Source organism: Pongo abelii, chromosome 4 (genome assembly GCF_028885655.2).
Source record: "Pongo abelii isolate AG06213 chromosome 4, NHGRI_mPonAbe1-v2.0_pri, whole genome shotgun sequence".
Taxonomy (NCBI): Eukaryota; Metazoa; Chordata; class Mammalia; order Primates; family Hominidae; genus Pongo; species Pongo abelii.
In genome coordinates, this window is record NC_071989.2 from 121,104,531 (window position 1) to 121,120,799 (window position 16,269).

Genomic DNA, 16,269 nt, shown 5'->3' on the forward strand with positions numbered 1-16,269 from the left:
AGATGCCACAAACCCAGGCCTGCCCTCCTCGTCTCACGCTGCCAAAGGGTAAGAGCCAGGACCCCAACTCAGTACCTGTAGTCCCCACAGCCTAGACGTGAGTGAGAGCAGGGCCACTCTGGTACATGACACATTGCTACAAAGACAAGGCTTCTGGGGACAGAAAAGCTGAAGAGAGATGGTGGCTGGAGCTTTGCTGTTCACAGGAGGAAGAGGCTACCCTAGGGCTTGGGGTGGTCTTCAAGTCAGAGAACCCCTTCTAGAATGGGAAACTCCTGAGCACCAGAAACCCTTTGGGGCCACGTCTCACTCCCTTTGTACCATCAGGACGGGTGGGAAGTCCCTTGGAGATAAGGCGAGCAAGATCTGCCTGACCAATAAACACTATCTCTTCAGAGGCTGTGCCCAGTAAGTTCCCATGTCAGCTGGGCTGGGCTATGTGCGCAGTTGCTTGGTCAACCACCAGATTAGGCATTGCTGTGAAGGTGTTCATTACATGTGATTACCATTAAAATCAAGAGACTACAGGGTGACTGTTTCCATACAGTGAGTGAACCTCATCTAATCAGAGAGGCCTTAAGAGAAAAGACAGATCCCGCAAGAGGGAAAAAATTCTTCCTCCAGACAGCTTTCAGACTCAGGATTGCAACATCAACTCTTCCCTGGGTCTCTGGCCTGACCTGCAGACTTCAGATTTGCCAGCTCCATTATCAAATGGGCCAATTCCTTAAAATAAATCACTGTTTGTGATTTACTAGATATCTATATCAAGAGATCGATCTTGATCTCTCTTTATATCTAGGTATAGATCTCTCCATATAGACCCATCTCCTGTTGGTTCTGATTCTCAGCGCTGCCCTAACAGCAAAGTGCTACCTTTACAAGTGACCCAAGCGTCTTACATACTTTGAATATTCCCTGTCTTCTCATCTCTAAAATGAAGGTAGTCATAGTACATGTGTCATAAAGTCAGGGTAAGGAATAAATGAGGTAAAATTAGAAGTGTTTGTAATAGCAAAGACATGGAATCAACCTAAATGCCCATCAGTGGTAGACTAGATAGAGAAATTGTGGCACATATATACCACGAATACTACACAGCCATAAAAAAAGAATGAGGTCATGTCATTTGCAGAAACATGGATGAAGCTGGAGGCTATTATCCTTAGCAAACTAATGTGGGAACAGAAAACCAAATACCACATGTTCTTACTTATAAGTGGGAGCTAAATGATGAGAACACATGAACACAAAGAGGGGAACAACAAACAATGGGCCTACTTGAGGGTAAAGAATAGAAGGAGGGAGAGGATCGGAAAAAATGACTAATGCATACTAGGCTTAATACCTGGGTGATAAAATAGATCTATACAACAAACCTCCATGACATGAGTTTACCTATGTAACAACCCTGCACATGTACCCCTGAACTTAAAAGTAAAAAAAAAAAATTAGAAATGTTTAGAACAGTGCCCAGCACATAGTAAGCGCTCAATAAACATGGAAGTTATCATTCATTTATTCAAGAAATATTGGAGTGCCTACTATGGAGTCCTGGAAAAATCCCTACCCTCAGGGAACTCATATTCTAATAGAGGAGGCCAGGAGATGAAATACACAGCCCATGAGATGGTGAAAAATGAAGCAGGGAAGAGGCGTGGGGAATGCAGAGTGGGCACGACGTTATTATTTGTGATTGAGCTGCAGGGAAGGCCTGCGTGATCCAGTGACATTAGGGTGGACCTAAGGGAGGCGAGAGACGGAGCTACGTGGATGTTTGCAGGACACAGTAAATGCAATCCAGGCAGGGAGTGCGGCCAGCAGAACGAGATGGTGACCGAAGCAGAGTCAGGCAGGGGAGAGAAAGAAGGAGAAGTGGTCAGAGAGGGAGTGCATGGGAGGGGCTGGGTGCCAGGTCATGTAGCATTTTATAAGGGCTGCGTCTTTTTCTCTAGGATTAGGATGGAGGCCATTGGGGATTTTAACAGGGAGGGAGGTGGTCTGCTTTATTGTTATAATAGGATCCATCTGGCCTCTAGGATGAGTAGAGATGCAGGGAGGCCAGGGCAGAGGCAGGGGTGCACCTCGGGAGCTACAGCAACAATTCCAGGGAGAGATGGTAGCAGCTTGGAGCAAGGTGGGAGCAGGGAAGGCAGGCAGAAGGATAAAAATGACTACTGATCATCAGCATTATGTTTTCTCAAGCTGTATTTTAAAAAGGATGAGAGGGGAGAAGCAGCAACATCCTGCAGCTGGAACACCACGGGCTATTCCACAGTGAAATGAGGCAGCTCAAGGGAACTGCAAAGAGAGCAAAGCATGCCCACAGCAGAGGGCACTGAGGAGCCCAGCTGTGCATCAGAGGACGCATCCAAAGGACCCTCAGCATCTCAGCGAAGGCCTGTCTGCCTGCAACCTGCTCAGTGGCAGGCATGCCTCGTACAAAACCCCCAAGTAGAGCTCAGGAGCTCACCTTCACAGATCGTCAACACTGGTGTGGAGGGACAGACATCTAATGTTCCACAGGCGAACGAGCGACAAAATTAGAGCAAACTCAAGTACTGGCACTGTTTGCAAAGCATTCTACAGACAGGGCTGAGGGTGGAGATGTGCTCACAGCCTCGGCATGTTTAGACAGCGTGGCGCTGGCAGACAGCAGCACTTCTCTTCCAGTTACTTGGGAGGTTTCAGGAATGAAATCCTTCCTTGTAAAGCTTCCTTGTAAAACACAGGGTGTGGGGTTTACTTACATCTCTAGTCTTTCCTTTCATTAAAAATTATTTTGAAAACTTTCAAACCTATAGAAAAACACAGAATAACCAACACCTGTGTGTCTGCCACCCACAAGACACAGTGAGGTGTATTTTCTTCAGACTACTTTTTGGGAAATATAAATGTATACTTGAAACACTTTTTGTTGACTTTCATTTAAAATAAAAATCACAAAATTCAAAGAGTGGTAAAAGCTAGCATTCTCTAATTACCCTGCAGGAACTGAAGTGATACTATTTTGGCAGATTTTCCATTTAGCAGGACTGGTCCACCCCAGCAGTTCTCCAAGAGGGGTCCCGGGCTGGCCGCATCAGCAGCACCTGGAGACTTGTTAGAAATGCACATTCCGGGGCCTGCTGTCAAGACCTCCAGAGTCAGGAACTCTGGAGGTGGAGCCCAGCAATCTGTGTTATAATATATCCTCTAGGTGACTCTGATGCACGCTTAGGTGTGAGAAGCACTGGTCTCCCCCTCAGGCTAAGTGGGCATTTGCTCAGTAGCCTGTGAGGTGACTGGACGCTCCTAGGTTTTCTAGGTAGAGGCCACAATGCTCCTGGCTGCCCTGGTGGGTGTCAGGGTCTACGAACAGGTCTCAGTCAGTCAAACCTGGATAAATGTTCCTCCTCTGCCACTTCCTTGCTTTATGGCCCAGAGTAAATTACCCAATGTTTCTGGGCTGCAGGAAATAGGAATACTAAGGGTTCCTGCCTCACTAAGTTGTGGAAAGGATATGGCAGGCCCTGAAGCAGGCAGCTGGTGCTGCCACACAGCACCTGTCCTATGGGAGGAGGAGGTACAGGTGGCCACTTTCCTGATGGCTTTGCCAACAGCCCCACAACACCTAACACCAGACTCAGAGATCCCCTGAGCTGTTGGCCACCTGCAGGTCATCCAGAATCCCTCCATCCCAGGGAGAACAAAAGTCGCCAGTGGTTGAATGGACTTGAGAAATCACCTAGCCCTGTCTGGGGGAACATGAACCCAGGCAGGCAGAGACTGCCAGGCGCTGCCACCCTTAGGGCCCGGAGCCTCATCCATGGCAGGCAGGGAAGGCTTTTGTTTCACCCACTTTGCTATGAGTATAGTTTTCAAAGAGGAAGGAAATAAGGAAAAAAAAAAACACAAAAGATCTCAGTCCACAGATCTTACCCTGTTGGAAGCACAGAGCTTTAAAATGCTTTTAGTGGAGAAAGTTTAATTTCAAGATAAACCTCACAGCCCCTCCGGCTTCCCTTCTCCTGCTTCCAGGACAGCAGCAGGGAACAGATCAGGCGAGGTTAATTACAATTCTGCTTTGAGCTCTTAACGTTTCACTGCGGAATATGATTATGACAATGGTAGGGGAGGGGAAGCCACTGGCCTTTTCTCTGGCCTCACAGACAAAGGCGCTGGCGGTCTCCCGAGGGCCTGCTGCTGGCTGCTGGGCAAGGGTTAAGTCATCCATTAACTCTCCCGGCTTGGAATGCTGGATGATCTCAGTTGTCAAGGGGGAATCAATCATTTTCTGTGGCTGCATTATTCCTCCTCTCCAGAACGGGAGACTGTCTGTGTTCTCTGAGAGCGACTGTGGGGGAAGGCTAATGACAAAAACTCTCGCCACACGTGTGTGTCTTGCTCTGGCTTCTTGAGGAGCTAGTCTAGGATGTGTGGGTTTCTCCTTTCTGTGATGCTCTGCTGGAGCTCCCGTCACGCCGGCTTTCCTCTGCATCTGTTCATTGCCAGCAGCTCTTCCAGCACACAGGATACACAGCAGGCCTGTAGCCTGGTGGGAATGCGGGGCTGGATAGTTCGGGATGGTTTGGGCCGACCCACTCTCCACCTACCCTGTGGAGAAGCTGTTCAAACCAGCTATCGACGTCAAATATCCTCTCTTCTATCCCTCTCCACCATGCCTCATCTCTGTCCTCAACACAGCTCCCCAGCCTGCTCATCAGAAGAAAAATTCATTTTTCACAGCCTCTGCAGCTTCCCTTGGTGGAAGGCTAGAAGGACATTTCATTTCTTTTGCCTTGAAAATCCGTGATGGCATTTTCCTGAAGTTTTCATCAACATCTTACCTGGCCCCAGCTGAGACCTGATTTCCATCAAGGGGCAGCTCATTTGTTTTTTTTTTTGAGACAGAGTCTCGCTCTGTTGCCCACGCTGGAGTGCAATAGCATGATTTGGCTCACCACAGCCTCCGCCTCCTGGGTTCAAGCAATTCTCCTGCCTCAGCCTCCCGAGTAGCTGGGACTACAGGCAGGTACCACCATGCCTGGCTAATTTTTGTATTTTTAATAGCGACTGGGTTTCACTATGTTGTCCAGGGTGGTCTCAAACTCCTGACCTCATGATCCGCCCACCTCAGCCTCCCCAAATGCTGGGATTACAGGTGTGAGTCACTGCACCCGGCCCAGAAGCTCATTTTTAGAAGGAAAGTGCCCTGGGGGTGGGCATCTATTTTGCTGAGCATTTGAAATTTATCTGAATGAGTGGGGTCAGTCCAGGTGACATTTGGCGTTTAAGTCATCCTAAGTGGCCCCATTACTTTAAGCAGAAGCTCGAGCCTTGCAAGCTTGCTTGTATCTTTTACTGTTGTGCTGTGGGTATACCCCCATCCCTCCTTTTTTGGGTTTGTAGCAAAGGACTACAAATACTAAACAAACTCTAAACCTCTTAGGTTTATATGCTCTTGAATGGTTATCAGAATTCTCCAGGAGGAGAAACTGAGATTAAATTAGGGTAGATTACATAACAAATAGTCCCGTGACTGTCTAGCAAAATATGGGCATGGGAAAATCTGCTGTCAGATAACTAAAGTCCTCAAAAACTGCTTGAGTCCAGAAAGCTCCTAAAAATTTAGCTGATAGTGGAAGTCAAAATAAGAGACAGAAATATTTAGAAGAGAAACTCTATATATGCAGTAATTTTTAAAGGTGCCATCATAATGGTGTTGCATCTCTAAAACAAATATACATCCACTCCTGATGTGGTTAGTCATAACACACCAAGACAGACACTATCCAGGCCTGACAACTATATTGCTGCTAACAATTTCGCAGGTGTTAGAAAAATTAAGCATTACAAATGACTTTAAACGTCACTAAAAATAAAGATGTACAAGTTGAAATATTAACTTTTTTTTTTTTTTTTGCTTACGTACAGATTGGCCAAATTGAAAAAAGATGTACTACCCAGTATTACCAAGGATTTGGAGGAAGAGCCTGGCTGGAGCACCCATGGCTGTAGGAGAATAACTGGATTATGTGCGGAAGGCTGGTCTCACAGGAACCGCACAAGAGGAATAGCCATTAAGGACAAGGACAGTGGCTGCAGCAATGTTATAATAGTGGAAAACTGGATACAAATGTCCCAGAGTAAAGTGTTCAAACACATAACACCATTGTCATCCAATGGAAAACTATCCAACTCCTGGAAAGAATGACACATATAGAAAGATATGTAAGAGCATAACACTAAGGGGAAAATGCATGTTTCAAGAGTCCACATCACGGGATCCTCATGAGGTTAAAAATGAGATGCAGTCGGCCAGGCGTGGTGGCTCACAGCTGTAATCCCAGCACTCTGGGAGGCCAAGGTGGGCCGATCACAAGGTCAGGAGATCGAGACCATCCTGGCCAACATGGTGAAACAATGTCTCTACAAAAAATACAAAAATTAGCTGGGTGTGGTGGCGGGCACCTGTAGTCCCAGCTACTCCGGAGACTGAGGCAGGAGAATTGCTCGAACCTGGGAGACGGAGGTTGCAGTGAGCTGAGATCACACCATTGTACTCCAGCCTGGGCAACAGAGTGAGGCTCCGTCTCAAAAAAAAGAGAAAAAAAAGCGATATAGTCATGTTTTTAAAGATGTCATGTTTTGGTGCACCAAGTACCTGCCTTCCAAGCTCTTCTGCTGAGACTTATCCCTTTTCTTCTCCATCCCCAAGCTCCTGTAGAAACTGCCTTGGCCTCGTGCTTCCATGGCCACAGAGGATCAGGATAGCCATCAGATCCCAGCTGGGCAAGATGTCCCTTTCCCAGGATTTTCTTACTTGACAGCAGGGAAACCAGCCAGCTTTGTGTACAAATGCAGGTGGTGAGCTGGTTGTCTGTCACCTGAGGAAGGCTGACCCCGAGAACAGGAAAGAGAACAAAGGCTGCATGCAAGGGCCACACAGGCCAGACCTGGAGCCTGGTTCTGCTGCTGCTTTGTCTTAGGCAGCCCTCTGCTCGGGTATGCAGCTTGTGGGTGCGAGATTTGATATCCTTCCAATAAGACCCCGTTCCATTTAAGCTATTTGAGCATGTTTCTGTTCTTTGCAACCATGCATCGTAATAAAAAATGCAGTTAAATCTGTGGGAATATACCCCAAAGGGTTCCCAATGTCCTTTCCAGTGAGAGTCCTAGAATGGAGAACTTTACCATCCTACGCATTTTCCAATGCTGGCATTTTAATTGCTTAGTTTTACAACAAACATACAGATCTTTTGAAATCAAGAAGTTGGATCTCACTAGAAAAAAACCATAAAAAGCATTTCATGTCTATACCTTGTTCTCACAGAACCTAAAAGGTAAGTGATGACATTTGAGCAGGAGGACTGATCATGTTGTCATGTCAAGGATGTGTCGGGGCTGGTCTCTAGAGCTCACTAACACCAGTAAGCGTTTGTCCCAAGGACTTTGGATAGACTCTCCTCACACACAGATGGAAAAGCACCTCTCCTCGGTAAAGATGACTGTTTCAGCCAGATCTAGTCTGACTCTCATTCCCTGAAACTTACTGACGCCTGTTCTAACTAGGTGGCTGTTTCAAAACATTCACCCTTTCAATGGACGATTTCACTCTCCTCAACCATTTTTTCTGCCCCAATGAAACTTTATCTTAATCCAGACCAGTTCAAAGAGTGAGAGCTAGGCATCTGTTGAGCTCTGCTGCTGTCCAGTACAACTTGGGGATTACACCTCAGAGTGAGTGGCCACACAGGCAGCACCCTGGCTACCTGGAGGTGCCCAGAGGCTCACGGCAAGGCTGCAACCACCATTCTCACAGCTCTCCAGGGTCCCCATCTGGTGCTGAGACAAGGAACTCAATTTCAGTCTCTGAGAGTGCAGACTTGCTGTGGCCGATCCCATCTTGGCCACGGTTCCTTTGTGGATTGAGATCGATGACTACGCTGCACAGAAGGAGCTGAACTGTGAGGCCTGCCACAGAGGGTGGGCTTGACCAAGGATTCCTATTTCCACTTCCCAACATTTTAGTCCTTGTGCCTCTTTGTCGTGATATGTTGATCCATCCAGGCAATCAACCTACTCACTCTGTCCATAAGACTATTATACTTTCTCATGAGTCCATGGCTATATTTTTCCCAAATGAAGTGGCACCGACCCTGGGCACCTGCCAACAGTCAACTGAGGGTTGGCTATCACTTTTATTCTCCTTGCTGGTTAACTACCCCTCTGCTGCTCCTCTCTAAAACCATTAACCCTCCTGTCGTTAGGAGCTGCCTATGGGCTGCCAGAAATGCCGCTGGAGGCACAATACTCAGCGTTTCTTTCCTGAACCCTTGAGGGGCAGTTGATGGACACTCTGATTAGACCTCTTTAAGCTGGGTGGTTACAGTGGGGGGAAAGGGGATTTGCCAGGCCACATAAAGCTCCAACTCAGAAAGATCCTTTTCTTTATTTTCATAAACTTGACAAGGGGGAATGTCTGAGCCAGAATGGCAAGATTTACAAACAAAATTACTATAATTATCATAATTATGAAAGGGGTCTGGTGGTTTGGGACTTTATTCTAAACCCACGTTTAACATAAAGCAGTCTAATTGCATCAGGTTCTAAGAATGTGGAGTGACAAATGAATGCCCCGTGTGTGGTTCTTCTGTACTCGGAGCTGCTCTGATTTGGGCGGGAGGGTAAAAGTGATTTTTTAAGGAGAATTGGGTGAAATTGGAGCTGAAGACCTCTGTACTTTGATGGGAAGATCCATTTGAGACTGAAATTAATTTAAAAACCATTCTTTGGTGAGGTTATCCTTGGAAACAATGACTCTGTGTTTTGAATTTATCTCAATCTGCAGAAACACAGGATCCCAAATTAAATTCCTCTAAGAAAACAGTCTCAAAATCAAGGCTAACCTGTAAGTTCAAGTACTTCTAACAAACATTCAAAAGCTATGTAGATGGTGATAAAATTGTTCTCACTCCTGACTGGTTCTAAATTTGTCTCTGATTCAGAATAAAACCACAAAATTCTTTTTGGGGGTAGGGAGGTTTGAGCAAATGATCTGTAGCACAAACCTCATAAGCTACTGAAACAGCACACATTTCCTGTCAAGCAAACTCTTATGTTCACTAATAAAACAACACAACATCACTGACAACACGAGAACTACATTTCTATACTAAATAAACACACAAATTATAGATTATACACATCTGGAAGAGTCATTAAGAAGAGCATCTGCTTTCTGTGTTTACACAGTAGAATGTGGTTTTATGAAAAAAATTATAATCTGTGCTTCACTGAATGAGACAATTGTTGCTTAAGTAAAGAAGAATCAAGTCCCTTTTGTTTGTGGGCACCTGGCTGAGTACATTACTGGGCATGTCCCCTCTCTTGGGACACCTGGGCCAGTACAGGTAAATGGAGGCACAAAGGTAGATGGTGGGTCCCACTGGAGGGGAAAGAGAGAGGGGAACATTAAGTTGCTTTCCAGCACCAAGAAAGCATCAGTATTTCTCCTCTGATTCTCAACAGTCAATCTATCTTTATGCAGTTCTGGTCACTTAGTCTGCAAGTAGACACTGTTTTGTTATGTCATGAGATCCAATGTGGGAAGAACAATATGCTCGGTGCTAAAACCCCAGGTTCCCATCCAGGTTTCCCTCTTATCACCAGGCAGATCACTGACATTGTCTCTGAGCCAAGGTTTCCTCACCTGTGAAAATGGAGTAAGTTACCCTTCCAAGTCTTTCACGATTTGGCCATTATGTAAGAATCTCTAACAAAGTGTCTTCTAAACCGAGGACTGGTAAATAAAGGGAAGGCATTCATGTTTTTAGGGCTTTGGTGGCAAGAAATGAGAAGGTAAGTAGAAAGGGTTTCATTCTGACTCTCCACTCCCATCCAAAAGAATCAAATGACTTCAGCAAATTATGTTCTGCAAGGTCTTTGCTTCTTTCTTCCTCATCTTTTTCAAGCACCCACTTTAATTTCCTAGATTCACAAACAGTGAACTTGACCTCAGGTTCATGACTGAGTGCCTGTAAGCATGTGCTGTGAATGTGGCATCATTCCGTGAGGCAAAAGAGATGACAGGAGAGGCTCTTGCCTGAGAAGAGCTTATAGAGGATGGAGGCACAAGAGGAAAGGAGAGTGATGTCTGGAACTAGGATGAGCTGGGCTGCGCCTTGGGACCAGAGGGACCATTTGCAGCAAACGGGTCTTGGCTATCCTAAGTGCTTCCTGGAAATGAAGACTCATAAAGAAATGGACAACAGAACAATGCATAGAAAATGGATCCGACAGAAAGGTAGGTTTGCATTCCATCTCTACCACTTTCCACAGCAAATCTCTCCTCTCTCGACTGCAGTTTCCACATTGGCAAAGTGAGAGGGCCACTTTCTAGCTCTTCTGTTCTGATCTTCTGACTCCTTTTTGGATGGAGCAGGCTGCATGCCAGAATCCATATCTGCGTTTTCCCAGGCCACACAGTCCCCAAGAGCTGGGTTACTGCACACCAAGTCCAGTGAACAGATGCCACGTGGACACATGCCCACCCCGGAGCAGAAGGCTGAGCATTACCTGGTGTGGCTGTTGGAGGAAAGGCTCTCCCAGGGCTGCACGCTGCAGCCGGCCACGGCAAAGGCTCCCCCACAGCTGCCATCCAGCTTCATGAGCAGGACCTTGGCAGCGTTCTCAGCTGTCTTCCGGCAGTCATGAGCTCGCTTGAGCATCTGAGTGATGTTTTCATCCCCCGACTGGTCTCCTATGTGGCAGAGAAGCCAACGGATTAATCAACATAGGCCTGGACAAGGCACGCGTGGGAGTGACTGTGCATAATTAACTCTCAGTTACTTAGGGCAGAGGTGGCGCTGTGGAAGGGAATTGGCAGTGCCCAGCTGAAGAGAAGATCTGTGTTCTGGGCCTGGTACTGTCACTTAGAAGCTACATGTGGGAAGGTATTTCTCTGCTCTTTCTCTGGGCTCCACTGGCCTCAGGGACAAGTGTAGGAGTTAGCCAAAGGGATCACCACATTTCTGTTTCCAGCTCTAACACGCTCTGATTTTTCTAATGATCCAGGCTCCTGACTTCTCCTCCCATTCAGCCACAAGTCTACCATTTGGCCATTCCTCTGTGCATTGGCACTTCCCTGTGAATGAGGGAGGGAGAAACTGGGGCAAAACTGTACCATCTTTCCACATGTCTACAGCTTTGGTTAGAGCCCTGTGTGGGGGCAAGAGAGACAAAACTAATGGTTCAGACGAGAGCTTTAGATCGGCTCTGTATTATATGTACCGATGACTCTGTATTATATGTACCACCCCTCACCCTTCTCTTGGCTTGGTAATCGGCGTGAACTCAAATGCCTCCAGGAGCCAGGTAACTGGGCTAGTGCAGAACATCAGGGTGTGTTGGGTACTCGCACAGACCAGGCAGTGAAGTCCCTGCCCAAAATGTTCACATTCCTATTGTGTTTTAAAACTGTGCTGGAAAAGACAGAACTATAGAGATATTGAAAAGATCACGGGTGGCTGAGCTGAGGTGGGAGGACTGCTTGAACCTAGGAGTTCAAATACAGCCTGGGTAACAGAGCAAGACCCTGTCTCCAAAACAACAACAAGAACAAGAGCAACAACAATGGTTGCCAGGGGATGGGGTTGGTGGAGGAATGAATAGGTGGAGCCAGAGAACTTTTGGGGCAGTGAAACTACTCTGTATGATACTTTAACAGTAGACTCAAGTTGTTATACATTGGCCCAAACCCATAGAATATACAGCACCAAGAGTGAACTCTGATGTAAACTATGGGCTCTGGGTGATGATGTGTCACTGTAGGTTCATCACTTGTAACTAATATACTACTCTGGTGGAGGACGCTGAAAATGGGGGAGGCCGTGCATGTTGAGGGTTGTAGGTATATGGGAAATCTCTGTGCCTTCCTCTCAGTTTTGCTGTGAACCTAAAACTGCTCTAAAAAAACAAAGCCTTAAAAAAATAAAACAAAACAAAACAGAAACTGTGCTGGCTGAACAAATCACTGGTTTGCTACCTGTACAGCATAGATCCATGCTTTTCCAAATATTTTTAAATGAAATCTTACACCTAATCATACAAAATGCTATCCTAACACACAAAAAAGGTAAATGCGGAATTGGATGAAGTGGGCAGAAGTGGGAGACATACTCAGAGTCCCACCCTCCAACCCCACTGCCGAGGCCCAGAGAAACTCCTCCAGCTTCCCTGAGCAGTTTGAAAACCACTGGCCTAAAGCATCTGTGAATGAAAGAATGAACAGAATGAATGCCTGTGACATCAACAAGAAACAAAGAAAAGACCCACAATCATAGATACTGTGGGTGCATGTCACAAACAAGTTCCTGCTTTGCTGTGCAACAGCTCTATGGCATGATGGGTGGCATGATGGGACAGTATGACGGGCCAGCCACTGCTGTCAGCGGAATGCAAGGGCAAGGCTTAATGGGGAACTGCTAAAAATCAAGCCTGCCCCCAGCACTATGGAGAGTGGGCAGGAAACAGGGTGGACCCATTCTGCAGGCCAAAAATCCCTGGAACTCCCTCCTGTCATTTCTCTGACAACTTTCATGCCTCTCTTCTCTCCACAAATAAGACATTTTACATACATCTCACCACTGACTGCTATTTGGAATTAGGCATGACATTACTTACTGGCTCATATTATAAATGTATACATGAGCTTCCCAGTATTAGGTAAATAAAAAGCATTTCATTATTGATTTTGAATATTTAAAAGGCAGATTTATTTAAGCTCTTTCAGCTCCTACATCAAATAACTGCACTGCGTAGGTACATGCCTAATGAAAGGTACCTTGTGAAGCCTGAACAGGTTAAGTCACTCCTCTGATACCAGCTGGAAATACGATTGACTTTTTCCTTTATCATTTTTCTTAATATGTATATTAATTTTAAAAAATCCTGACAGTAGGCCAAGATCATTTTAGGATCTGTTTCACATGAGGAATAAAGTTGTATGGTTCAGTTAACAGACCCTGAAAAATGAGGTTTCTAATGGAAATGCTGGCAGAGTTTCTACTTCTGGGCTGGGCTGGTAATACTATTAAAAAAAAACCAGAGAGAGGAGCAGAGCATCGCTCTCCATACAAATGGAGGTGCGCTCCTTTGTTGGATCACTTGGATATGAAGCAGGAAATTAATACCCAGGATACCTTCCTTCCTTCAGTTTTGCTTCAGATTCCTGTGCAAGTCGAAACTGAAGGAGGAAACACATGTGAGTGTTCAGTGCAAAACTGAGCCCCCAGACAAGGGGGGAGGAGTGGGGAAGAAGGACAGGAGGGTACATTCAGAAGGTGCCTGGATGGTGACTTTCTTTGAAGGGTGTGTCCCGGATGGACAAGTCCTAATGGAAGCTCACAGCAGACAGCAGGTCAATGACAGAGCCCTGGCCACCACACATGGGAATGCCTGGCCTGCCCACACCACCCATCTTTCACTCTGGAGTGACCTGGTCACCTTGGCTTTCTGTTTACTTGCTATTGCCTCTCTGAGGCTAAGGGGGTGTCTGGGGCTTAGTTCTGCATGGAGAGAAGGCCACCTTTCTCCTTGGGTCTCTCTTTCCTCTTAGTGCTGTTTCTACTGCAGTCCTCCTCACATCACTGTAGGCTCAGAGCCACAATCACTGGCCATGTTTTAGCAAATGCTGCCACTTCCTAGAATGACATGCTTGTGTCTGTTCCAATTAGATACTCCTTCCACCTTACTCAAAATTGAGGGACAGAAGTGAGTAGGCAGTGCAGATCTCAAGGTACAGGTCAGGCCGACAGGGCACAGGATCCCCGGGCTGGGGGAAGGACAGGCACAGGAAAGCGAGGTGGGCGAGCATTCTGGATGCTGACATGAGCAGGGGGTGAAACTACTTCTTCTTTATTCGTAAGACACCTGGAGACCTGGCAGGGGAAACCCATGTTTCAAAACTACTCAAAAGCCGGGCGCAGTGGCTCACGCCTGTAATCCCAGCACTTTGGGAGGTTGAGGCAGGTGGATCACCTGAGGTCAGGAGTTCGAGACCAGGCTGACCAACACGGTGAAACTGTCTCTACTAAAAATACAAAATTAGCCAGGCATGGTGGCATGTGCCTGTAATCCCAGCTACTCGGGAGGCTGAGGCAGGAGGATGCTTGAACCTAGGAGGTGGAGGTTGCAGTGAGCCAAGATTGCACCATTGCACTCCAGCCTGGGCAACAAGAGCAAAACTCCATCTCAAAACAAACAAACAAACAAAAAAACAACTACTACTCAAAGAGATAAACTTGGAGAAGCTCAGCCAATGAAACGAGATGAAGTGAAGGCCATGTAGCAGCAGCATGTGCCTTGACAACAGGCATCAGAGAGACAGCTGCAGAAACGCCGGCCCCTTTCATCGCTGATGCAGCCTAGCTCCATCTGGCCCCACTGTCAGCCCAGGAGAATGCAGCTCCTAAGAGGGCTTGTTTGTTTTAACTTGTCTGTTATTCTGTTTCCACTCCAGTTCTTGCTGCATTCAACATAAACAATTTACCCATTCAGTCATGAGGAAAAATGAAAAACACACTTGACAACCAAATTTTATGTTGTCGGGAGATGATTCAATGCCAGTTGCTGAAAAAGGGGCAGAAGCAAAGGAGGCAGGGAGACAAGAGGAGGAAGAGGGATTCTGGAGACACTTACCAGGGGAGGACCCCACGCCCGCTGCTCGGAACTGCCCCAGGATGAGGCTCTGCTCACTCTCCGCCAGCGCCAGGAGGAGTTCGTAGGCTTCGATGCACTGCTCGCTGAAACAAAGCACATGTGGCCTCAGCCCTTGCAGGGAACAGCGGACACTTTCAATGTGGCGTCGGTTCCTGTGCAAGAGGCAGCTCAGGTGCTGCCTTGGCCTCACTCTCCACACAGGCAAGGAAACCACCCATGAATATTCCCAGGGCAGGGCCAGTGGCTTGCTCTTTCATTTGGCCTTTTTATTTTTAAACCTTTAACTTGGTTCTGGAAAAATACAAGAGAAACAATAAAGACGGGAGAGGCAAGTGTGTCGTCCCTTCAGTGACCAGCTGAAAGGACCACGTGATTCCCTTGTGGTAGGCCACTCCAGGTAGTCCCGCTGAGCCTGCACCCTGGTGTCCACACCCTTGTGCTGTCCTCCATCCGCACTGTACCAGGGTTGGTCTGTATGACAGAAGTGACAGTAGGTCACTTCCAAAATTAGCTTACTAAAAACCCTGACTTCCATCTTGGTCAGTCTCTCTCACTTCACTCTCTTGGACCATCCTCCCCAGAGCGGGCCAGCTGTCATGTCTTCAAGACTCTCAGGCAGCCCTATGGCGAGGTCCACATGGCGAGTAATGACTAAGGCCTCCAGACAATAGCCATGTGAGTGAGCCTTCTTAGAGCAGATCCTCCAATTCCTCACTGAGGTCTCAGATGATACAGCCCTGGCTGACAGCTTGACCAGAATCTCACAAGAGACCCTGAACCAGAACCACCTACTAAGCCACCCCCAGGTTCCTGATCCTTGAAACTGTGATGCAGTAAGTGATTAGTCATACAACAATAGGTAGCTGATATAACATCCCACAAGGAGATGGTTTTGACCTAGACCTGCACTATTCAATATAGTATCTACTAGCCACAAATAGCTACTTAAATTGAAAACATTTTGAGTTAAATAAAATGAAAAAGTCCATTCCTCCACTGCAGTAGCCATATCTCATATGTTCAATAGCCATACATGGCCAGTGGTTACCATATTGGGCAGTGCATGTAGAGAACAGTTCCATCATCACAGAAAAGTTCTATCAGATTCTCATAAAACTAAGTGCTTAAAATGTCTCATGAAACATTCTTAGGCCTTCACAAAAGCTCTGACAAGAGTTTGAGTTTGGATTTCTAGGAGGAGGAAACATACTCACTCTTCTTCGTGCCCAACATTCACTGGGCAAACAAGGTAAAATATCAAACAACGGTCCCTTTCCTGTAGCCTGAGACCCACATGGCCCATGTCCACACAAGAGGAGGTGGAACATGTGTACAGCATCCTCAGGGTCCCAGATAATATGCTTGCAGTAGGAACATTTCCTCTTCAAGAAAGTAACTGTCTAGCTTCTTCAAGCTGAACAGGGGATATGTTGCTTCATTTAGTCAACAGACAATTTGTTTTGATTGCCTTTCTTTTCTTTTTCTTTTTTTTTTTTTTTTGAGACAGAGTCTCGCTCTGTCACCCAGGCTGGAGTGCAGTGGCAAGATCTTGGCTCACTGCAAGCT

At 46.6% G+C, this 16,269-nt stretch overlaps 1 protein-coding gene across 6 annotated transcripts in view; it reads right to left on the reverse strand.

Annotated features, from left to right (window-relative positions):
- MCC (MCC regulator of WNT signaling pathway) overlaps positions 1-16,269 on the reverse strand; it is a 498,353-nt gene that overhangs the window by 36,206 nt on the left and 445,878 nt on the right. For all 6 annotated transcript variants that reach the window (XM_054554995.2, XM_063723849.1, XM_054554996.2 and 3 more), the window contains 2 exon segments: positions 14,683-14,786; positions 10,561-10,744 (listed from right to left, as the gene is read on the reverse strand). In XM_054554995.2, coding sequence (XP_054410970.1) covers positions 10,561-10,744; positions 14,683-14,786 — 288 coding nt within the window.